The 23,359-nt window shown below is 42.7% G+C and overlaps 2 protein-coding genes across 2 annotated transcripts in view; one reads left to right on the forward strand and one right to left on the reverse strand.

The window, feature by feature from the left end:
- LOC140725327 (claudin-15-like) overlaps positions 1-4,504 on the forward strand; it is a 26,380-nt gene extending 21,876 nt beyond the window's left edge. The window contains exon 5 of the mRNA XM_073040649.1: positions 363-4,504. Within this exon, the coding sequence (XP_072896750.1) occupies positions 363-444 (82 nt within the window). The 3' untranslated portion in view covers positions 445-4,504. The remainder of the gene's footprint in view (positions 1-362) is intronic.
- dusp28 (dual specificity phosphatase 28) overlaps positions 1-22,296 on the reverse strand; it is a 24,794-nt gene extending 2,498 nt beyond the window's left edge. The window contains exons 1-2 of the mRNA XM_073040650.1: positions 21,772-22,296; positions 16,548-16,739 (exon numbers count right to left, since the gene is read on the reverse strand). Of these exons, the coding sequence (XP_072896751.1) occupies positions 16,620-16,739; positions 21,772-22,116 (465 nt within the window). The 5' untranslated portion in view covers positions 22,117-22,296 and the 3' untranslated portion in view covers positions 16,548-16,619. The remainder of the gene's footprint in view (positions 1-16,547; positions 16,740-21,771) is intronic.
- Positions 22,297-23,359: the final 1,063 nt, after the last annotated feature.

Consider the following 23,359-nt stretch of genomic DNA (forward strand, 5'->3'; position numbering starts at 1 on the left):
ACAACATAATTGTTGATTGCTATCCAAGATAGACACAAGCAGATGGGCCAACTCCCTGGGCAACCCTTGCTGCAGATGTTCGTCCATTATTCGGGATGGAAGTTTTGCCACGGCACACTAAAAGAAAGAGCCTTTATGATCAATTCTGTTCTGCTTCTTCTCTGTGTGTTGCTTCAGGAGCCACTTGTCTCTTTTGTTCTTAAAGGAATGGGAGGGTGAAGTATTACAAATGAAATATTCATTGTGTGAAAACAGAGGAGACAAGAGCATTTGCAAAGCTTTCCTAGAGTGGTAGAAACAACTGAGAGGTGAGTGGATAGGTCCTTGCACAATTACTGATGACCATATGTTTTCTTTCACAGAGGCTACAAGTACTCTGCTGCTCATAGTGGGCAAAGAATCTACACAAAGACAGAATCAGCTCAGTCAAAAGCCTACGTCTAAACCAGAGACTGACAAGGAAAAATGCCTTATTTTTATGTTACTCAGGTCTTCAAATGTCTTTCAAGAAAAAAAATGTGTTTGCAGTCCAATCATTATGGCACTCCGTGAAGCATCTAAATAACTAAGACAGATTGCTGCAAACGCAAGGGACTGCAGATGCTGGAATCAGGAGCAATAAATAACCTGCTGAAGGGAATCAGCAGGTGAAGCAGCATCTGTGGGGGAAAGGAATTGTCAACGTTTCGAGTCCTGGCTCAGTGAGAAACACTGACAATTCATTTTGACCCACTGAGCTCCTCCAGCAGTTTGTTTGTTGCTTCAGGTAGATTTCTACATTGTACTGCTGACCGCGTTGAGTGTTTATTTGTGACAATGCCAGAGTTTTTCTGTTTCAGTTTGCCTGGAGAGCATGAATCCAACACATCCAGCATGGGGGTGCTGAGTGATACTGCTGCTTCAGTGTGATTTTTAGTGGGTTGGGGTCTAATGGGAGTCAGTGGACTAAGAATCAACACCCTTGAGGAGAGGGAAGGGAGAGAAGAGTTTGCAAGGATATTTAACACAAATAGCTCTCCACAAGTTTGGTTATCCTGTGATTTAAAGAGGCAGTTAATGCCTATTGAAATGGTGGTTGCTGCAAGAAGCCTCCAGCAACCGTGTCCACCTTCACTCCCCCCCTCCCCCAAATGGGTCCTGCTTCCTCTTGTCTTGTTTATTTCCATCTAATAGCCACCCACCTCTTTTTCCAGCTTTATACTTTCCCCTCCCCCACCTGGCCTAATCTGCCCCTCATCCTTCACCCACCCCCCTCAGTCTCCCGATCACCTCTGGCCCCTGCCCCACCACCCCCAATCTTCTCTTTCTATTGGCCATTTCCCAAGGACTTGACCTGAAACTACAACATTTCAGTTCCCCCCACGGATGCTGCTGAACTGATGATATTTTTCCCAGTAGATTGTTTGTTACTCCAGATTCTAGCATCTGCACTCTGTTATTTTAAGGGTTTACCTGAGCTTTTCCATTGTTAGGAGCTTTTTTGACTTTTCTGTGGTTGGAATTGACATGTTTAGATCAACATGAGTGTTTTGAGTTTCAGCTCTATACAGGCCTCACTAGGATTAAGTTCTGCACAGGCTACTGTATGAGTGGAGTCTGTGTAAGGTCCAACTTACTGAGGCTTTGCAGGTCTTAGGTTGGCTTGGCTCCATTTAAGCAGAGTATTTAGATTCCATCACTGTGAGCAATTGCAGTACATTATATTAAAAGCTTTGACTTGTCTCCCACAAAAGCTAATGAACATAATATGCTGAAGTCTGTCAATAATCTATTTCAAGTCGGGAGGGAATGTGGCTTCTGCCTTTGTTTTGACTGGCTGAACTAAACTAAACAGTTCTCCTCAGACATTTAGGCTGATTGCATGACTGCAGTATAACACACCTCTATCACCTGTTAACATGAGTCACAGAGACTCAACAATGCAGATTCAGTTCAACAGGACAGAAAGAAATAGATGGAAAAGTTGAGCAGCCTCTTGAACCTGTTCTTCTATTCCATAATTTCACAGCTGACCGTATAACTTAACTGTACTTTCCGTTCCAATCTTGACTCACTTAATAATCAATGATCAATCAATTGTAGCATTGAAAATATATAGAGACTGAGCATCCACAACTCTATGGGATAGGGGCTACAATTCACCGATCATTGATTATTAAGTGTGTCAATAATTAACCAAAAAGTACAGTTAAGTTATACAAGTCTCTGAGAAGAAAAAATCACTCTCACCTTATTCCTTTATGACCAACACCCAATCTGGACTATAACCCTAATTTTCCTAATTATCCTTTTGCAAAGAGGTAAATGTGACACCAATTAATTTTGCAAGCCTTCCACTGTCTGTAACACTAATAACTGCCACTAATAAACCCATGGAGAGAGGGCTAGCTGTCTTACAGCTCCAGATATATAGAATTTTATGAAATTACACCACAGTTGGCAAATTTAACCCTTCTTTATTTCTTGCAATGGATAATCCATATAGTTCAACAGGTCATAGAAATAGAAAGCGAAAGAAATATAAAAAATTATTAAGGCAAACCCTTCACTCAATAATAAGATATTTATCGGATAAACATTTATACATTGAATCCTTTTTAGTCTTTAAAAGTGTCCACTGCATTTTGTCATCTTTGATTGAGTACAGGGCATGGGATGTTGTGTTGAAGTTGTACCGGACATTACTGAGACCTAATTCGGAGTATTGTGTGCAGTCTTGCTCACCTACCTACTGGAAAGATGGAAATGAGACTGAAAGTGAACAGAGAAAGGGTTTGGAGCACCTGAGAATTCTAAGGAAAGTGTGAATAGGTTAGGATTTTATTCATTGGAACATAAAAGATTGAGAGGAGATTTGATAGAATTATACAAAATTATGAGGGGTATAGATAGGGTAAAAGAAATGAGGTTAAGTGGGACTACAACCAGAGGTCATGTGTTAAGTGTGAAAGGTGAAAGGTTTAAGGGGAACATAAGGAGGATCTTCTTCACTCAGAGGCTCATTCAAGTGTGGAACAAACTGCCAGTGAAAGTGGTCCAACGCTTAAGGGAAGTTTGGATAGGTACATGGATGGTAGGGGTATGAAGGGCTATAGTCCCAATGCAGGTCAATGGGAGTAGGCAGTTTAAATGGTTCAACACTGACTAGATGGGCTAAAGGGCCTGTTTCTGCACTGTACTTTTCTAGGACTCTATATTTCATATCTCAGTGAAGTAGAGCCTAGGAATTCCATGCTGAGAATCAGACTCTTGGATCAGTGTGGATTTGTGGCACAATTTGTGAGGAGTTCACCAGGAAACAAAAAAAACTCTGGCTTTGCAATGCCTGACCACTCAATTCAGCTCCTCAAAATCAGGAATGCAGAGTAAACACTCAGAAACAATACTTAGAGACAGAAATAGGGCATCAATTTCAACATATTGAAGACAATATCAGTAGTATTGCCCCTAAAATTATAGAATAAAGTCAAGGTGAAGGTCTAAAAGTATTTGGCCTGACTTGATTTTATAATGTGGAGTGCCATGGACATCCAAAAGACTTGCATTTTCGGTTTTCTGTTATTTATGTACCTCTAATGACTTTAATGCAATGTTATAATTTTCATGTATTCCAATTTATAAAGAAACTACTGCTATCAATTGTCTTCAATGAAACTTTATATCATCAGGGGAGTAAAGGAGCAGCAAACACTATGCCATTTGTCTAAAGCCAGCAAGCATCTCCTAATCTGAAGAGTTCAGATGCCAGGTTTGGTTGTGTGGGAAATAAGACTATATTATAGCAGGCTATTGGGCAAATAAAAGATAAAGCCTTTAGGTGATCCAGCCCAAAATGTAATTACAAATAGTGTCTCAGAACCAACATCAAAATAAAACAGCTCAGAGGAGGAACGTGTCTCCAGAACCCTGTTGGAGTTGAGGTTGTTTTGAGCACCACATGTTATGAATAATGTCAAGGCCTCAATAAAAGGCAGAGTCCATTTCAAGAAATTGAACGGGGTAAGGAGCTTCAGCAATATACAAAGAGCTGATGCTGAAAGTATTCAGCAGATCAGGCAGAATAGTGGATCTAGTTAATGTTACAGGTCAATGACCTTGTAAAACTCAGCGATACTCATTCAAAATTAAATCGGCATGGGCCAGAGCAGGGGGAGGGGAGAAATTGGAAAGGATTAGGATTCTTTTGACCTCCGTGCAGGACTCACACTGTGGGAGTCCTGGTGATTGAGAGGCAAGTGCGTAAGACTCTAAATCTGTTCACTCTGATTACCATTCATTTTTTTTATGCTTTTATTCCGCAGTTTATGTGGTTGAAATCACAGAAATGTATAGGCTGTTCTTTGTTATGTATGCATTTGTTTTTTTCCTTCTTGCTTTCAGGTAGTTGTTAACAAGATTTACAAAAAACTGTTCCCAATTATTACATTTCAGTATGTGCTTCAAAAGAATTTGAGTTTTGTTCTTATTGGAATTTAGCATAGATTTTAATAAAATTATTAATGGACATTGGTTTATTTGGATAATGTATGACTGAGGAGACCTTCAGGCCTCCCTGGCAGAGCTGTCTCATTGGTCCCGTTCTCTCTCCTTATACAGTATATCCTATTATCCCCACAGCTCCTTCCTTCTCACACGCAAATCAACTCCCATTTGGTTCTCTTACCTCTTACCTATATTCCTTAAGGTTGTTCTAGCCGGGGACGGTAATGTGGACAAGCTCCCACTATCCATTAAATGTTCCCAATGGCATGCACGTCAAATAGCCTCTGACAACCAAGGCCATCTCCTGGCCTTCACATGTGGCTTAGCTACTAAGCCCGGCAGAACCGTTTCTACTGACAGGAGAAGGGGCAAAGGTGAAAAACTGGCACCTTAAAACCAGTCGCTTTGGCAGATTAGGCTCATCAGCCCCGGTTGGCAGCCCACCTAGGAGAAGGAAAACTTTGACCTCAAACCTTCGTTGACTTGTGGCTATACCTACTCACAGGGAAGGCTTTGGGAATAAACCCCGAGGGAAAAATCCAGAGCTGGAGTCCCTAAGGCAGCCCTACATTGAGTTCAATGTTGACTTGCAACTCCTGCGAAGGCACTGGTACCAAACTGTATCGATCTCCGTCGTTTCTTCTGAGTTCATCAGATGCATGGACAGAGGGAGCTTGCTACATGGGAGACAGCTTGTTCTCCATATCATACAGCCCTGGCTTGCATATCTACACATCTAGGACGCATCCATGGTCAACTCTGACTGACAGATGCCTCATATTAAAGTGAAATTTACAACAACCAATTAACCTACTACATGTCGTGAGATGTAAGAGGAAACTGGAAAATCCAAGAAAAACCTCAGCTAACACAAGAGAATGTTTAAATACCCATACAGACAACCCCAGAGATCAGGATCAAATCGAGGTCAAATCACACCAGCTGCTGTGCCAAATTCCAGATGTGTAGTTTGGAAAGTTACCGTTAAGCTGTAATCTTGAGGTACGTTGGTCTTAGTGTGAAACACCAGCCTCCTGCAGAGGGGTGACCTCTCCTCTATCCTGTGAATTGGAACCTCTAAGCTCAGGGCAAAAGCGCTTGCAGCATACAACACGGACTACACTGAGCGTGCTGATTGTGGGCACGGTTCCACACTCACACCACCCACTGAGTGAAGAAGTTTCTCCTTAAGTATTTTATCTTTCACCCTAAACGAGTGACCTTGAGTCTTTGTCCCACCCAATCTGAGGGGAAACAGCCTGTAAGCCTTAACCCTAACTATACCCCTCATAATTTTGTTTTCCTGTATCAAATCTCTCCTGATTCTCCTGCACTCCAGGTAATGACGTCCTAATCTATTCAATGTTTCCCTATAACTCAAGTCCTCAAGTTCTGTCAAAATCTTTGTCAATTTTCTCTGCACTCTTTCAAGCTTGTTAATATCTTTCCTGTAGCTAGGTGACCAGAATTGTGTACAATACTCCAAATTCAGCCTTACCAATGTCTTATACAACTTCAACATAATATCCCAACTCCTGCACTCAAAGCACTGATTTATGGAGGACAATTTGCCAAAAGTTTTCTTATGACCCTATCTACCTTTGATGTCACTTTCAAAAAATTATGGATTGGTATTCCCAGAACCTTTTGCTCTGCTGCACACTCCACTGACCTATCATTCACTGTGTAGTCCTACCTGGTTTGTCCACCCAAAGTGCATCACCTCATCTGTGTCTGCATTAAATTCCATCTGTCATTTTTCAGTCCGTTTCCCCAGATGGTCCACGTCATGCTGTAAGCCTTGACAGCAATCCTTGCAGTCCACTCAGAGGCATCTGCACATTTGCTGATTCAGTTCGCCAATATTATCATCTACATCATCAATATAGATGATGAACAACGATGGACACGGCACTGGTTTCTGTGGCACCTCATTGGTCTCCAGGAATCCAACCAGAGAGACAACCATTTACTGCCGCTCTCTGGATTCTCTCACTGTCAATGTAGAGGCCAATTGATTATTTCATCCTAATTCAAAGTGACTTAACATTCTGGACCAGCCTACTATGTGTGACATTGTCAAAGGTCTTGATGAATTACAGGGAGACAATATCCACTGCTTTTCCATCATTAACCTCCTTGAAAAATTCAATAAGTGCCACACAAGCTCATCACAAACAAGAGAAAATCTGCAGATGCTGGAAATGCAAGCAACACACACAAAATGCTCAACATTTCGGGCAAGACTGGAGAAAAAAGATGAGGAGTACAGTTAAAAGGTGGGGGGGAGGGGAGGGAGAAACACCAGGAGGGGGAGGGGTGAAGTAAAGAGCTGGAAGTTTATTGGCAAAAGAGATACAGGGCAGGAGAAGGGGGAATCAGATAGGAGGGAACAGAAGGTCATGGACGAAAGAAAAAGGGGTAAGGAGCACAAGAGGGAGGCGATGGGCGGGCAAGGAGATAAGGTGAGATAGGGAAAAGGAGATGGGGAATGCTGAAGGAGAGGGGGTGGTGGGCCAGTACCAGAAGTTTGAGAAATCGATGTTCATGCTGTCAGGTTGGAGGCTACCCAGACAGAATATAAGGAGTTGTTCCTCCAGCCTAAGTGTGGCCTCATCACAACAGTGGAGGAGGCCTTGGACGGACATATCGGAATTGGAATCAGAATGGGAAGTTGAATTAAAATGGGTGACCACTAGAAGATCCCGCTTTTTATGGTGGACAGAGCATAGGTGCTCGGCGAAGCAGTCTCCCAATCTACATCGTGTCTCACCGATGTACAGCAGGCCACACCGGGAGCAGCGGACAGAGTATATGACCCCCACAGACTCACAGGTAAAGTGTCGCTTCACCTGGAAGGACTGTTTGGGACCCTGAATGGTAGTGAGGGAGGAGGTGTAGGGACAGCTGTAGCACTTGTTCTGCTCGCAAAGGTAAGTGCCAGGAGGGAGATCAATGGGGAGGGATGAATAGATAAGGAAGTTGTATAGGGAGCAATCCCTGTGGAAAGGGTGAGGGGAGGGAACGATGCGTTTGGTAAGAGGGATCCCATTGGAGATGGCGGAGGTTTTGGAGAATTATGTGCTGGACATGGAGGCCGGTGAGGTGGTAGGTGAGGACAAGAGGAACCCTATCCCTGGTAGGGGCTGGTGCTCCTCCCCTCTTTTCTTTCTTCCATGGCCTTCTGTCCTCTGCTATCAGACTCCCCTTTCTCCAGCCTTGTATCTCTTTCACCAATCAAATTCCCAGCTCTTTACTTCACCCCTCCCCTCCCCAGTTTCACCTTTCACCTTGTGTTTCTCCTTCCCCTCCCCCCCACCTTTTAACTGTATTCCTCAGCTTTTTTTTCCAGGCCTGCCGAAGGGTCTTGGCCTAAAACATCAACTATTTACTCTTTTCCATAGATGCTGCCAGGCCTGCTGAGTTCCTCCAGCATTTTGTGTGTGTTACACACAAACTCATGTTGGCTATCCATAATCAGGCCCCATCCTTTCAAATACTTATACACACTATGCTTTAGAATGCTTTCTGATAATTTGCCCATGATTGACATCAGACTCACATACTTATAATTTTGTGACTTATGCTTAGAGCTTTTCATAGCGTTTTTTTCTCTGTAACCTACTCTCCCCACATTCTCATCAACTCTCCCCAGATTCTACCCCTCAAGCACACACCAGGGGCAATATACAACCGACCAACCCACATAGCTTTGGGATGTGGTAGGAAATTGGAATACCTGGAGGAAATCCATAAGGTCACAGAGAGAACATGCAAAAACCACACAGACAGCACCTGAAGTCAGGATTGAAGACAAGACTGCTGGAGCTGTGAGACACCAGCTCCATGCACAGCCTTTAGTATGTCATTACCAATCACAAATTGTCTCTTCCCTCATCACTCCTACCTCTCTAACAACCAATCCAGTCCCGTTGAAGAAGCTTGAATCGAAACATCAGCTGCCCATGTCCCTCCGTGCTGCTTCCCGACCCACTGTTACTGCTTTTTGTGTGTCACTCTACTGTTAACTGAGCTAGTAAAACCCTAAGTTTTGAAAGCTGATTAACTAACCTCACTATCTCTCTATTTTGAAGACATATACAAACATACCTCTTTGAGCAAATTGCTGATCTCCCCTAAAGTCCCCTTGTTGCTCAGTGACAAAGGGTGTTTGAGGCATCCTGTGAAGAGCTATGAATATTGTATTATGATATTAATATTAGGCCATGTATATGATGGTGTGGTCATCAATAATTGTGGCTGAAGGATGGTTGTAGTTGGGAACTGAACGTCCAAGGTTACATGTTGTATCAGAGGGATAGGAAGGTAGGCAGAGGGAGTGGTGTGGCTCGACTGGTAAAGAATGACATCAAATCAATAGAAAGATGTGACATAGGATCAGTAGATATTGAATCTTTGTGGGTTGAGTTAAGAAACTGCAGCGGTAAAAGGACGTTGATGGCAGTTATAATCTGGCCTCCCAACAGTGGCTGGGAGGTGGACCACAGGTTACAACAGGAAATAGAAAAGGTGAGTCAAAAGGGTAGTCATGGGAGATTTTAACATGCAGATCAGTTGTAAAAATCAGGTTGGTAATGGATCTCAAGAGAGTGAGTTTGTTGAATGCCTAAGAGATGGCTTTTTAGAGCAGTTTGTCGTTGAGCCTAATTACTTGCAGCAGCTTCACAAGGACATAGATTCCAAGAACAGCACACGGAATATAAGCTGAACATAAAATTTGCAAACAGAAGAAAATCTACAGATGCTGGAAATCTAAAGCAATACACATAAAATGATGGAGTAACTCAGCAGACCAGGCCAGGCAGCATTGATGGAAAAGAGTAAATGGTCAACGGTTTGGGCTGAGAACTTTCTTCAGGACTGGGAAGGAAGGGAGGAAGTCAGAGTAAAACATAGGGAAAGGGGAAAAGATGCACAAGGTGGCTGGTGATAGTCGGCATGGACTAGAAGGGCCGTGATGGCCTGTTTCTGTGCTGTAATTGGTATATGGTTATAGGTGAAACCAGGAAATGGGGAGGGGTTGAAGTAAAAAGCTGGGAAGTTGATTGATGAAAGAGATGAAGAGTTGGAGAAAGGAGAAACTGATAGAAGAGGACAGGGGACCATGGAAGAAAGGAAAGGGAGAAGAGCCTCCTCTCTCAGCTTATCTCCTTACCTGCTATTATCTCTCGCTGCTCCTCCCTCTCTTTCACCATTCCCTACTCCTGTTTCCCTCTCTCTGTTCATCTGCTTACCTTCCCATCACCTCCCTCTGGTGCTCCTCCCCCTTCCCTTTCTTCCATGGCCTTCTGTCCTCTCCTATCAAATTCCCCCTTCTCCAGCCCTTTATCTCTTTCACCAATCAACTTCTCAGCTCTTTACTTCTCCCATCCCCCACCTTCTTATTCTAGCTTCTCCCCTTCCTTTCCAGGCCTGAAGCAGTGTCTCGGCCTGAAATGTCGACAGTTAATTCTTTTCCATAAATTTTGCAAGATCGTGAAATGAAGACAATGCAAGATTAGACGTTAGTTTAATAAACACAATCAGAGACAAGTCCATGGTACTGTATGTGGTGATCCCTAATGTTCCATTGTTTCAGTAAGATTAGGCTTATGCAGTTTGGATTAAGAATTTTTTAGTTGTAGGAAAGTAGCTGTTCCTGAACCTGGTGGTGTGGGACTTCAGTCTTCTGTACCTCGTGCCCAATAGCAGCAGTGAAACGAGGACCTGAGACAGATGGTGGGGATTGCTCTCGAAGCAGTGACTCATGTAGATGCTGTCAATGGTGGGGAGAGCTGTGGCCATGATGGACTAGTTGTGCTCATCACTCTCTGCGGCCTCTTCTGTTTCTTCACATGAGTCTTTCCTCAGACCCTGCACACTTACTGCTGTCTGCATCCTGGAAGGTGTAAGGTCGTTGCAGAGAGGGCAAATAGGTTGTGGTGATGGTGGGGGTTTGGTTTGCTGGTTTAGATATAGCACAACTTCTACATGGACAGAGTTGGATTATTGCTGTTAAAAACGGATCCACTTTCAAAATGTTTACCAATGGCCTTCTGGAAACACAGTTTCGCTAGACGGAACAAACATTTTCATCGTCTCTGTGCAAACGAACACATCTGTGCTACTTGAATCTGCTTGAGATATGTAGATATACCAGTTTCATATGTGATCAAAGGTCATAGGCAGATGGAGGTTGTGCTCTGACAATGATCCATTGCCAATGTGAGGACGAGAATATAGACTCCAAATGTTTTGAAGCCTAGAGTAATCTAATGTATCAGTAGTGCAGTAATCATAATCTAGCTGAACACTAGTTAAGGCTCAAAAGGCAAATAACCACATACTTTAAATGTTCCAATGTACACCCACAACCATTTCTGTACTACCACTTCATGCTTCAGAACTGTTCCCACTTGGAGGAAGAAAGAAGGTGCATTCTTACGGCAACTTTCATAATCTCACGGCTTCCCAAACCAAATGTCCAAACAATGAAACACTTTTGAAGTATTATCACAAATGTGATAGTAGAAATCTTGATAGCAGCCTGGTGCAAATGTTCATGCACAATAATATGAAAATCCATTCATGATATTGGATGAGGAGGGTAAATTTCAACCAGAATGCATGGGCAAACAACCTACTGCTGAGAATTAGAGGCTTGTAGAAGTGTGCTTGGTCTGTTACTCTATCAGATGTGGCTATGGGCACTCACTCCGTACTGCATGGGAGTTTCTGCATCTCACAGCTAACAGTATGACTTTGCAATGAAAGGGTATGCACTGAGTCAGAGCTGTTGCTTCTACAATGCACTTTCATACCAGCTAATATGTAAAGTATCTAATAGTGGAAAGCAATTACAAGACTGTAAATGGTGACTCACGTATATGCACAAAAGCTTTGTTTCCACCGATTATTAGGGCTATTAACTTTCCCAGATCATCATGTGAGCTCATATACTGACAACAGGTAACAAGTGGAATCATGAATAAAAATGCTATGTTTCCATTTTCTTCAAGCACTTTTATGTGTGTTATTTATAAAATCTCTGGATATGGATGAAACACTTTTTGAACAAGTTATCTACTTGGGTAGGAAAGAGCCTATTGGCTTACCAACTGGTATGAGAATGGCCAAAGAGAGAGGCAGCAAGCATTCTGATGAATCTTTCAATCAGAATTGGCATGTCAGTTGTGCGAAATGGATAGTGCTCAGTCCATTCCCATCTGCAAGTTTCAAGCTTTAGCACCTTGTAACACAGCAGAGTGCAGGTTTTATTTTTATTTAATAAGATGTGGCCTTTGCTGACAATGCCAACATTTATTAGCCATCCCTAATTGCCTCTGAACTGAGGAGACAGTTGAGAGTCAACCATATTAGTAGACCTGGAGTCACATATGGGACAAACAGGAGAAGTATGGCAAATTTCCTTCCAGGAAAGAAAGTCATAGATAGGTTTTTAATCCAATAGTTCCACATCACATATCTAAGCATAGTATTAGTTCCAAATTAATGTAATCATCCAAATTTAGTTTTGCCATCTGCCACACTAGGATTTGCTCTTGTACCTCCAGTTTAGAACTCTAGTTGCTAGTTCAGTAACTTAGCCAATACATCCCTCCTCAGCAAAACTGCTTCTACCAGAAACGTTGCTGGTAAATACTCCTTTGCATTGCATTCCCAGAGTGAGATTACTGACACATTCCTGAGATTTGCCAGCCAATTAGAGCCTTGGATCAGTCTTCTGAAATCAGGTAAAAGCCCCAGAAAGAAAGTTGCTGACATGGTATCGAAGCACTAGTTCACTGTCTGTATTTGTTCCGCCTCTCCTAAAAACAGGGTGTGTCATTGAGTTCTGAATGTGACAGGAAGTGTGTCTTCCTGGTGGTGTGATGAATCATTTGTGGATGGTGCTCATACCATCATCATCCCCAGGGTCACATAGATTGTTGGTGCAGTCACCCACAGGCCCTGGAAAGACGGCAAAGTAGCTGGCATTGTCAATAAAAGCCTGGGTTGGGGGCGGAGTGGTGAACTTCCACCAGCAGATAACTAATATTACATTGCTGCTCAGTTAAGCTAGTGACTGATTAGGACCTAGTACAGTCAGTGTCAGTCAGCCTTATTGCTGAAACTCAGTGAGCAGCAACAAATCAGACAGCTGAACACCCATAAAAGGATGGCCCTGGAGTTTCAGAAGAGCCTGCTGACTTACACACATTCCCCTGAGGAGTGATGTTTCTAACAGAGACATGCATCGTGCATGGCTCTGAAGCTGGCCCTACCACTGCTGGGCACAGAGTAAAACGTGCAGTCAATCTGCTGCAACAAGATGGCAAACCAGTCCCTAACCCAGGCCACTACTGGTAATGATGAATGTTTTCAGACGGCTGGTTGAGGGCACCGACAATTTGAGATCGCCGGATTTATTGCCACATGCGCAGGTATGGTGGTGACCGGGTGCAATGAGAAAACAGCTTTCAGCAGCATCACAGGCACGTAGATTCAAACAACAGCACACAGAACATAAGCTATACCTGAATTATCCATAAGTAATACCAGACCAAGAACAAAAAAACTGTGCAAAACAAGACATTTGTGCAAACAAAAAACACACAGAGACATCTCCATGGTGGTGCAAGTGATGGTCTGTGGTGTTCCACTGCTGAGGTAGGATTAGGTTGTGCAGGTTTGTTCGGAAGCCTGTTGGCTGTAGGAAAGAAGCTGTTCCTGAAGCTGGTGGTGTGGGACTTCAGGCTTCTGTACTTCGCGCCTGTCCATAGGAGCGAAATGAACACCTGAGCCAGATGGTGGGGATCCTCGACGCTAGATACCATCTTCCTGAGGGGACACTTCCTGTAGGAACTGTCAGAGGTGGGGAAGGCTGAGTGAGTGAGAAACATTTTATATTAACCTGAGAATGACTCTGTGATTATCTGGCCACAAAGGATTCATAATGCTACCACGAAGATTTTTGTGCTGCGATCTTTACAGAGCCCTGTGGAGTTGGATCGATGGATTATTTTTAGAAGAGGAATGGCCCATGGCCAAACATCCTATAATTCCTTCGTTGCTGCATTTGGCTCTGCCTCTGGGATCATGAGATGCTTGGCACAGGTCCTTCATCTCCTAAAAATAGCCGATCAAACCAATGACATTGAGCACTGCATTCTGTGTAGGGCAAAGTCATGGCAGTCAGTTAACTCGGTCTGGCTCATGTTAACAAAGCTGCAGATCTGAATCTCTATCTGTAACTCTTCTGAATGTTTGATTATTCAGGAATGTAGCCAGTGAAATGCAGCACATCGGTTGTGCCCACTAATCAAACTCACATTCTCCATTCTCTCTTTGTATTGGACTCTGCCAGCTACTAAACACATTTCCACAATGCCCTTGCATTGCAGTCCATCAACAGCAAACTTCCAGTTCAGTGCTAAACAAGCTCAATATCAATGATGCCGAACTGACATGTGCCCAGTGGCGCCATGTTCCTGCCTGCTGATCAACTCTTCTTCTGATAGAATGCCATCCAACGATAGCCCGTAATGGGGGCTGTGGGGAGTAATGCCACTGAGCATGGTGGGTGATGAGAACGGGCCAGAAGATCTGAGTTTCATAGACGAAGAAAGAAATGATGCAGAAACAGGCCCTTCAGCCCACCAAATCAATGGAAACCTTCAACCATCCATTTACAGTAACTATATTAATCCCATACTCCATTCTTCCTGTATGTTCCTCCACTCCCCTACATAGTTGAACAGCGTACAGCAGATAACTAATCTACCAAGCCTTATGTCTTCAGGATGTGTATGGAAACCAGAGTACCCAGGAGAAACCACATGGTCACAAGGAGAACGTTTAAACTTCACACAGCAGCACCTGGGGTCAGCACTGACCCCAGGTCTCTGGAGCTGCAGGGCAGTGTTTCTATACGCTGACCAACTGGGCCACCCACATTTCATAAAGCAGATACCTCCTTGTCCTATAAAATTCCTTCTAAAGAGCAGAAAACATCCCTTTCTAGACAGCTGATCCTCTGACTTACTGTGAAGCTTCTCCATGCTTGATAAAGATGAGATCATAAACTGGCAACCATGACTTTGTCAAAAGAGCTTCAATTTGCAAATAAGAACATTATGAACAGGAGTAGGTGCCTGCTCTGCCAGGCAATATGATAATGGGTGATCCAGCCTTGGCCTCGATACCACTTTCTCTCACTCCCCCACCCCCCAATGTTCTTTGATTTTCATGCATTTCAAGTACCTGTCAGTCTCAACTTCTGACAGCATCAATGGTTCTCTGGGGTACAGATTTCCAAAGAGCCTTGACTCTTCAAGAGGAGAAATCCACCGCCATCTTATCTGGAATGGGTGGAACTGTGTCTCTTCATTCGAGGAAAACATTCTCTCAAATTCTACCCTGTCAACCTCCATCAGAATTTCATATGTCTCTAAAAGATCTCCTCTCATTTCCCTGATCTTCAATGAGTGTGGACCTGACTTACTGGGGCTTTTTCATACACCAGACTCTTCTTCCTAGTAAATATTCTCTTCATTGCCTCCAGTGGTAGTACAGTATATCATTCCTTAAATATGGAGACCAATACTAACCTGCTAAAAGCTTCCATTGTGATATAGGTCAGCATACTCCGAGACTTCTGTGTTATTTAAAATGCTCTCTAAATCTATTCTCCTGAGTCGCCACTTAAAAGCCAAACTGAATACTAATTTATGTGAAGAAATGGATCCAGGTCTGCTTGCTGACTAATTTTTGAGATTGTATTTTGGAAGTCCCTCTAAGTCTATTCAGAACTCTGTCAAAGTTGAGATCTTTTCAGGCCACCACCAGTTAAAGAGAGTGCAGTGGACATTGGCTACAATTGAACCAGCTATAAGGAATGTGCATAAGTATGTGGAAAAAGTAGCAAAGATGAGGAAACACAGATAAAAATACTGTAAGGCTAAGAATAGCTTTAGTGGAGAAAATAGCATTTCCATTACCAGACAGATCAGGGAGTAGAGAACAGATTTAATTAGCAAAGATAAAAACAAAAGATGAGGAAACTTTACTCACACATGGAGTTAGTATCAGTGGAACACATTGCCTAAAAGATTTTTTAAATACAAGTACATAAGTGCATAAAGGAGAGAAAATTGCAAAGCTGTAAGTTAAAGAAAAGAGGACAGGATTATTTAAACAGCCATACTAAAGAGCTAGCATAAATGGGGTAGGTCAATGGCCTTCTGAGCGGTAACTTTGAAATTCTAGAATGATGTTTAAAATTTAGGACGTAGTTGGAATGATCGAGTGGCCTTTAGTAATATTACCATCTCCTCTATAGGAAAGCAAGGGACTGTTAATGATTGTGGAATTCGACTAAAGGCCAAGGTGCACAGTGCTGTAAACTGGTAAAATTTGCCAGAAATTCGATCAATAAGCAATGACTTAAAAATACAATGAATGATTTGTAAATGCTTATGGACTGTATCTGATGAAGAAAATATAGAGAATACCTGGTTAGAGAGCCAAACGTTTGAGAAGATTGTGAGTTAAAGAGCAAATAACAGATGACTTAACATATAAATAAGGAAAAGATTCAAGTACTGCATATTAAAATCTTCAGAAACCATTGCTGCCAAGTAGCACGAGTCAAATGCAAAGAGACAAGAAAGGTTGCAAGACGAGACTTAAAAATTGGAAGCTTGAAGTAACAATAGGTGTTTCCTGAGTTTAATTTCATAATTAATGAGCCATTATAAATTGTTGCTAAGAAACCCATTCTTCCATACAGGTACACATGAATGGCTTAAAAAAATACATCGGTTCTCTTGCTCTACAACTTTGTCAAGACAAGCCCTTTGGCCAAACTCTTTCAACAAGAAATATATTCCATTTCAATAGTTCTGCATTGGCACAGGGTGTTAAAACTAACCACAAGCAATGGTAGAACCACAATATCATGACTCACTGTGACCAGGTACAATCTTAATAACAAATTTTTCTCAGTGAACCTGTGAACAAAGTAAGGCTGCATAATTGACGACTTTGCAGTATTGGGAACTTACACTTGCAATATCAGTAAAGCGGATCTCAAAATAACTATCTCAATTCAGGGGCAGGAGTCTTTCTTGAAGTATTCATCCATTAGCTGAAGAAATAGTCCCACTCTGCCTGGACTGAAGCTCGCTTTCGTACCTTTGAAGTTGGGCCCAGAAACCTTCGTTGGGCTCCACAGATGGCCTTACTGATTTCAAATGCTGCAAAAAGAAAATACAGCAACACAGCTAAATAAGTTAGCTCAACTGGAAAGTGACAGAGATTTTCCAACCAGGAAGGTATCTGGATTGTTTGATTTTCAGTTTCTGCCTGGGATTACCTGCATATCCTTTGGCATTTTCTTTACCCAGAAATCCCGCAAAAACTATTGGATATGGCCCAGTCCATCGCAGGTAACCCCTCCCCACTACTGAGCACTTCTACATGAAAGGCTGCAGCCATCATCAGGGAACCCCACCACCCAGGACATGCTCTCTTCTTGCTGCTGTCATCAGGAAGAAGGTACAGGAGCTTCAGGACTCACACCACCACTATCAGGCTCTTGAACCAAAGAGGATAACTTTACTCAACTTCACTTGAAATGTTCCCACAAACTATGGGCTCACTTTCAAGGTCACTTCATCTCATGTTCTTGATATTTATTGCTTATTTATTTATTATTATTAATTCTTTCTTTTTGTATTGCACGGTTTGTTGTCTTTTGCACACAGGTTGAAGCGGTCCATGGTTGATACGGTCTTCCGTTGATTCTATTATGTCCGCAAGAGAATGAATCTCAGGGTTGGATATGGTAACTTTTGTACTTGGATAATAAATTTACTTTGAACTTTGCCACTTCCTGCTTTGTTTGCCTCTGTTTGCATTAGAAAACTGATTATATTTGTAAAAAGAAAAGGGTTTAATTTTACTAGGAATGGCTTGTCCTTCAATTTTCTTGCAGCTCTTCCATCAATTTTGATCTATTGTTTAGTGGGTTGTAAGGAAGAGATAGGGACTTGGTAGTTCATCAGTTTGGGATAAACAGATAAAGTGACACATGAAGCTGGGAGGTGAGTCTTCAGGGGAATGATTACGGAATGTTCCAAAGCCATGCTCATTTTTATCAATGGCTAGACTCTTGTGTAAGCTTATAGTGCAGTGGCCCATTGTTGCAAAGCACAACTTTACCTCAGTTAACTCCTTCCTGCAAAAATCATCACCTGATCACCGGGCACTATTTGACATAGGGGACACTATGGTCAATGGGCTCTGAACCCTTGAGTGTGGGTTCCCAGAGTAGGCCTGGAGTCACCTTGGAACCCAAGAGAAAGTATGAATAAGTTCCCCTGAAACAGGAATGACCTGTCCTCAATGAGTCTTCACCACCCACAGTTTAACACAGACCTAGATCTTCTTCCTACTGGAGCCTTTGCCATTTATGTACGGAGTTTCATAATTGCTAGGGTGATCAGCAGGTTGACAGAACTATAGGAGCACTACTTATTTAAAGCTAGTTATTCATACTGGTTAATGGATGTGATCCAGAGGCATATGCCAATCTAAATGGTGTGGAAATCCACTTTATGGAGTTTGTTGAAGACTTAAAACCAGTGGTGCAAGAATTTAGGACTCAAGTTTGAGCTGGAGGGTTAGGAATAATTTTGTTATTGCTTGGCACTAGAGAACTGCTTCATTCATTTAATCTGGCAGTACCATTCCATTGTGATGGATATCATTATATTCATCGGGGTGGCATGGTAGCATAATGGTTAGCACAATGCTGTACAGTCCAGGTGACCCAGATTCAATTCCTGCTGCTGCCTGTAAAGAGTTTGTATGTTTTCCCTGTGACCGTGTGGGTTTCCTCTGGTGCTCCGGATTTGTTCCATTATCCAAAGACGTACCGTTTGGTAGGTTAATTGGTCATTGTAAATTGTCCTACGATTAGGCTCAGATTGAATTGGGAGATTGCTGGGCAGCACGGCTCAAAGGACAGGAAGGGCCCATTCTGCGCTGTATCTCAATAAATAAATTGCGAAGGAACTTTTCTCGGGTTTCAAGTTGGGTACCCAGTGCCAATTATAACCGATGTTTCCATGACAAACTCTGCCACCTTGATCAGGGATGAAGTGATCAATCTGACATTTATCATCAAAATATCAGTTATAGTCGATACCTGAGCCCGGCTGGAAGCCCAAGGAGAGTTTATTCAACATATATGCCAGGAAAACACTAGGTCCTTTTTCAAATAAATAAATTCATTATTCTTTTCTTCTTGAAAGTTTCAACAAGATATTTTTGTGTCTTAAGAAATCTGTGGAATTCTCTGCTCAATGAAGCAGTGGAGGCTACCTCAGTAAATGTATTTAAGACAAGGTTGGATAGATTTTTGCATAGAAGGGGAACTAACGGTTATGGGGAAAAGGCAGATAAGTGAAGATGAGTCCATGGGCAGATCAGCCATGATCTGATTGAATGGCGGAGTAGGCTCGATGGGCCAGATGGCCGACTCCTGCTCCTATTTCTTACGTTATGTTCTTATATCAAGCAATCTGCTCTTAGAGTATAAGAGAGAACAATATTCCTGCTTTCTCAATGTCTGTTTTGCCACATTTAACCAAGGTGAAGGATTTATTTAAGTATCAATCAACAACAAGCCAAGATTTTAAGAGAGCATTGTATTAACTATTATGGATATGTTCACAGTAACCACAGTTTAAAGCAGCACATAAAAATAAATCATCAGTAAGGAAAGAAAAGGTCAGTCTTAGGAGCAATTTAATTTATTTAATGGGAATAATTGAGCAACCTCCTACTTTTACATTTTACCGGTCATCACTCGCCCTTATTGATTTCTGTAAAAGCTAGTTGGTTAATAGCTTTATATCCCTTAAGTACATCACGTCTGACGGCATTAAACTCTGAAATAGTGAAGGGCAGCTGCCCATTACCCATAATGCAGAAGCAAAACCTGTTGCTGTAGAAACTGTCCCGTTTACATTGTGGGAGAATTTCCTCAGTTGCTATTTTTCCTCACTAACGTCTTCTTGTCGCTTTCTCAAAGACACTGACTTCTGGCTGGCATTAACTCACTCCTGTATTACCATCTCATTTGAACACCTCTCCTTCATGAGCAGGCCTAGACAGCAGATGTTACCGAGCTTTCTGTAGGAGGAGGTCATTCAGACCCTTTTATCCGGCGGGCATTAATTTAAAATAGAACATGTTTGTACATCATCTCTGTCCATTCACCCTTTCTCCATGTCCCTTGCTTCACACTGCAGAGACTCAATTTCAGTCCTGAACATCAGTGTGGCCTGTGTGGAGTTTTCATGTTCAGCCTGTGTTTCCTTCGATGCATTGATCTTCTCGCACATCCCAAAGACAGGGTGAGTTAGTTGGCAACTGTAATATGTGTAGATGAGTAGTAGAATCTGGCAGGAAGTCAATGGGAATGTGAGGGGAATGAAATGGGACAGTGTAGGATCAGGATAAATGAATGGTAAATAGTTAGCGCAGACTTGGAGGGCTAGAGGACTGGCTTCTATCTTATATCCAGATGGTTCCTGGCACCCATTTGCTTGTATATTTCATAATTCCTTACAACAGAGGAGGTTGCTTGACCTATTGGTCCTCTGCCCATTCACAGAGCAATTCCAGCAGTGCAATTCACCAGGGTATTTCTATGTAGTCTACTGTTTCTCACCTGACCAGCAGCTCCCTCCTCTAGAGGAGACAGAGCAACTTCCACTTCCACATGAAAGAAACTTCACTGTGCTCTAAATCCAACCTTAAAGCTGCACCCCTTTGCTCCTGAAATGCCTGTCATAGAAATTGCACTGTGGAAACACTGAGAAGTGTTTTAATAGTTGCATCAAATCACCAAGTATTGTGTGTGTGTGTGTGTGTGTGTGTGTGTGTGTGTGTGTGTGTGTGTGTGTGTGTGTGTGTGTGTGTGTGTGTGTGTGTGTATGTGAGTGTGTGTGTGTGAGTGTGAGTGTGTGTGTGTGTGTGTGTGTGTGTGTGTGTGTGTGTGTGTGTGCGTGCGCGCGTGCGCATGCACATTTTGTGACCTCTCCTTTGGGTTACATCTCCAAAGCACATCATTTCATTTGGAGGGCTCCTTTCAAGCACATATAAGAGTATGAAGAAATCAACTGAAAATAAGAACTTGCCTTCTCACCAGTAAGTCTGGTAACATTTTATAAATTGCTGTTGAATATTTAGCACAGTACGCTTGAGGAGAATTGTTAATGGTGCAAAGGATCTGTTAGGTGTTGAACTAGGTATAAGGAACTTATGGAGACAGAAGAGAAGAAACATTGTTCTCCTTGCAATGAGAAAGTTAAAGGCAAACTTAACTGAAGTATTCATAATAATCATGCAGGGTCTTGATAAATTACTTGGAAAGAAATGACTTTAATGGCTGGAAGATCAGCAGAGGAAATAACTAATGAAGGGGGAATGATGAGTAGATTTTTTTCTGTGTGAATGTTATGATTTAGAATTGCACTTTTGGAAAGGACAGAAACGTATTCAGCAGTAACTTTCAAATGGGCAGATCATAGATTCATGGAATTATTGAGATGTTTCACTAAGATCCTGTCTAGATCAGAGAGTGGATGCTATAAGGAGAAGTTGGATGAAAAATTAACTGTTATATTCAGAGTGGTGGAGCTGAGGGGAGCCCTGATAAACGATTATAAAAATGATAAGCATTGGGAGAGCAGACAGTGTCGGAGGACATGCATTTGAAGTAAGAGGGGGTAAATTCACAGAAACTGTGCAGGGCAAGATTCTTTTTTACACAGAGAGTGTGGGTGCCTGGAGTGGTGGTGGAGGCAGATAAAATAAAAACATTTAAGAGGCTCTTAGAGAGGCACGTGAATGGAGGGTATGGGCAACAAGGAAGCCGAAGGGATCAGTGTCAATTAGGCATCTTCAGTTTAATTAGTTTGGCACAACACTGAGAGCCAAAGAGCCTGAAATAGTGTTGCACTCTGCTATGCACTGTAGAATTACAGATTCTCTGGGCATTGAATAGAGAGTTGAAAAGGAATGGGGAAACGATCCCGTGTAACTGGATAGCCCACCCGAAGGATTAGCATGTGTGTGGGAGTCTGAACACCCTGCAGTTAGGCTTCACAAGGGAACAATAAAAGGGGCTGGACCAACCACTTCAGTAATGTACTTATCCGTTGGGAATTCCCCCGCTGACCTCACTCCGTGACGCTTGTCCACTCCCTTACTCACCTCGAATGCTTCTCGGAGTGAGAGGTGCCTGCACTTCATGAGGTAGGCAATGCAGATGGACGCCGAGCGGCTGCGCCCGTTCTTGCAGTACACCAGGGTCCTGCCGCCGGCCCCGCCAGCATCTTCGATCGCATCGGCACACCTGTCGAAGTACTTGTAGAGGTTCTCGGCCGGGTCGTCGAACACGGGCACGCGCAGGGTGCCCACCCTCAGCCCCGGGAAGGGCTGCTGCTTCGACACGTTGATGCAAAACGTCACCCCTTCTCCCAAGAGGAGATTGTCATCACAGGCGGACCGCGAGTTGCTGATGAACAATGAGTCAGTGAGCTTGCACAGATGAAGCATTGGAAGAGAGAGCCCACGAGCTCCACCAAGAAAAAGTGAAACCTTGTGAAATGGTGAGTCTACCTGGAGGAGGACTCAGTCCCAATGATATTCCATGTTGGGGCAAACACGCAAATAACAATGGCATTCCTTGCACTTAAAGTGCTTCTCTGTGCAGGCTGCCTTGAACTCCCACTGAAGTGAGTGTCTGTAATGAAGCTGCTATATTTACAGCGAAGTCATGGCTTGGAAGGATTCTACCAGGTCCTAATGCCCCTCCTGTTTGCAGGCAAAACAATAAATTGCATTGACAGAGAAATTACTGCCTTTCCTTTTCTATGTTCTTCAGCTGAAATTGGCTTTTATTTAAATTCCCGAGACTGGCCTTATGGCACTTTATCGTTCAGCTGAACAACACGTTGTAGCATTTACACTTCATTCTGCGCTGTTGTTTTTATTTACCTTGTCCTCCCTCAATGCACTGTGTAATTATTGATCTGTATGAACGGTATGCAAGATGAACTTTTCACTGTATCTTGGGTCATATGACAATAACAAACATCATTTCCAATAAAAAAGCCAATTACATGCCACTCTTTGTATTTGACTGGGTCCTTCCCTTTAACCAGAGACGGGACCCCCCCACAGGAAGATGTCATTAACAATGTTACAGCGGAACACCTCAGAGTACACTGTCTTGGGAGATCTTGTTATTGGGCATTCCCAGAACAACCTGGTTTTCACAAGTGGATTAATATTCGAAGGGGAGAAAAGTAGCCAGATGTTTCTTTGCAAATTTGAAGGGCAACGTGCTGGCACACAAATTAGTGCTGAATTTTCCTGAACTGGTCTAATTGCGTCCCCCCTGTGACACAGGTAGGCAGGATGGCAAAGAAGGCATTAGGCATGCTTGCCTTCATCATTCAGGGCATTACGTTCAAGGGCGGAGATGTCATGTTACAAGTGAACAAAATATTGCATACTTCTTGTTAACCTGCTATAGCAAGGCTGTCAATAATCTGGAAAGGGTACAAAAAAGTTTTACAAGAATGTTACTAAGACTGGACGATTTGAGTTATAAGAGGCTGGATAGGCTAGGACTTTGCTCTCTTGAGCATAGGAGGATGAGTGGTGACCTTGTCAAGGTTTATAAAATGTATTTCCTTTATCCTATAGTTCATACACAATCTTCACAACAGTACCTCATCTCCAGACAACTTCTTTATCCTATAGTTCGTACATAATCCTCACAACAGTGCCTGAT

This window comes from Hemitrygon akajei, chromosome 3 (assembly GCF_048418815.1).
Source record: "Hemitrygon akajei chromosome 3, sHemAka1.3, whole genome shotgun sequence".
In the NCBI taxonomy this organism is placed as follows: Eukaryota; Metazoa; Chordata; class Chondrichthyes; order Myliobatiformes; family Dasyatidae; genus Hemitrygon; species Hemitrygon akajei.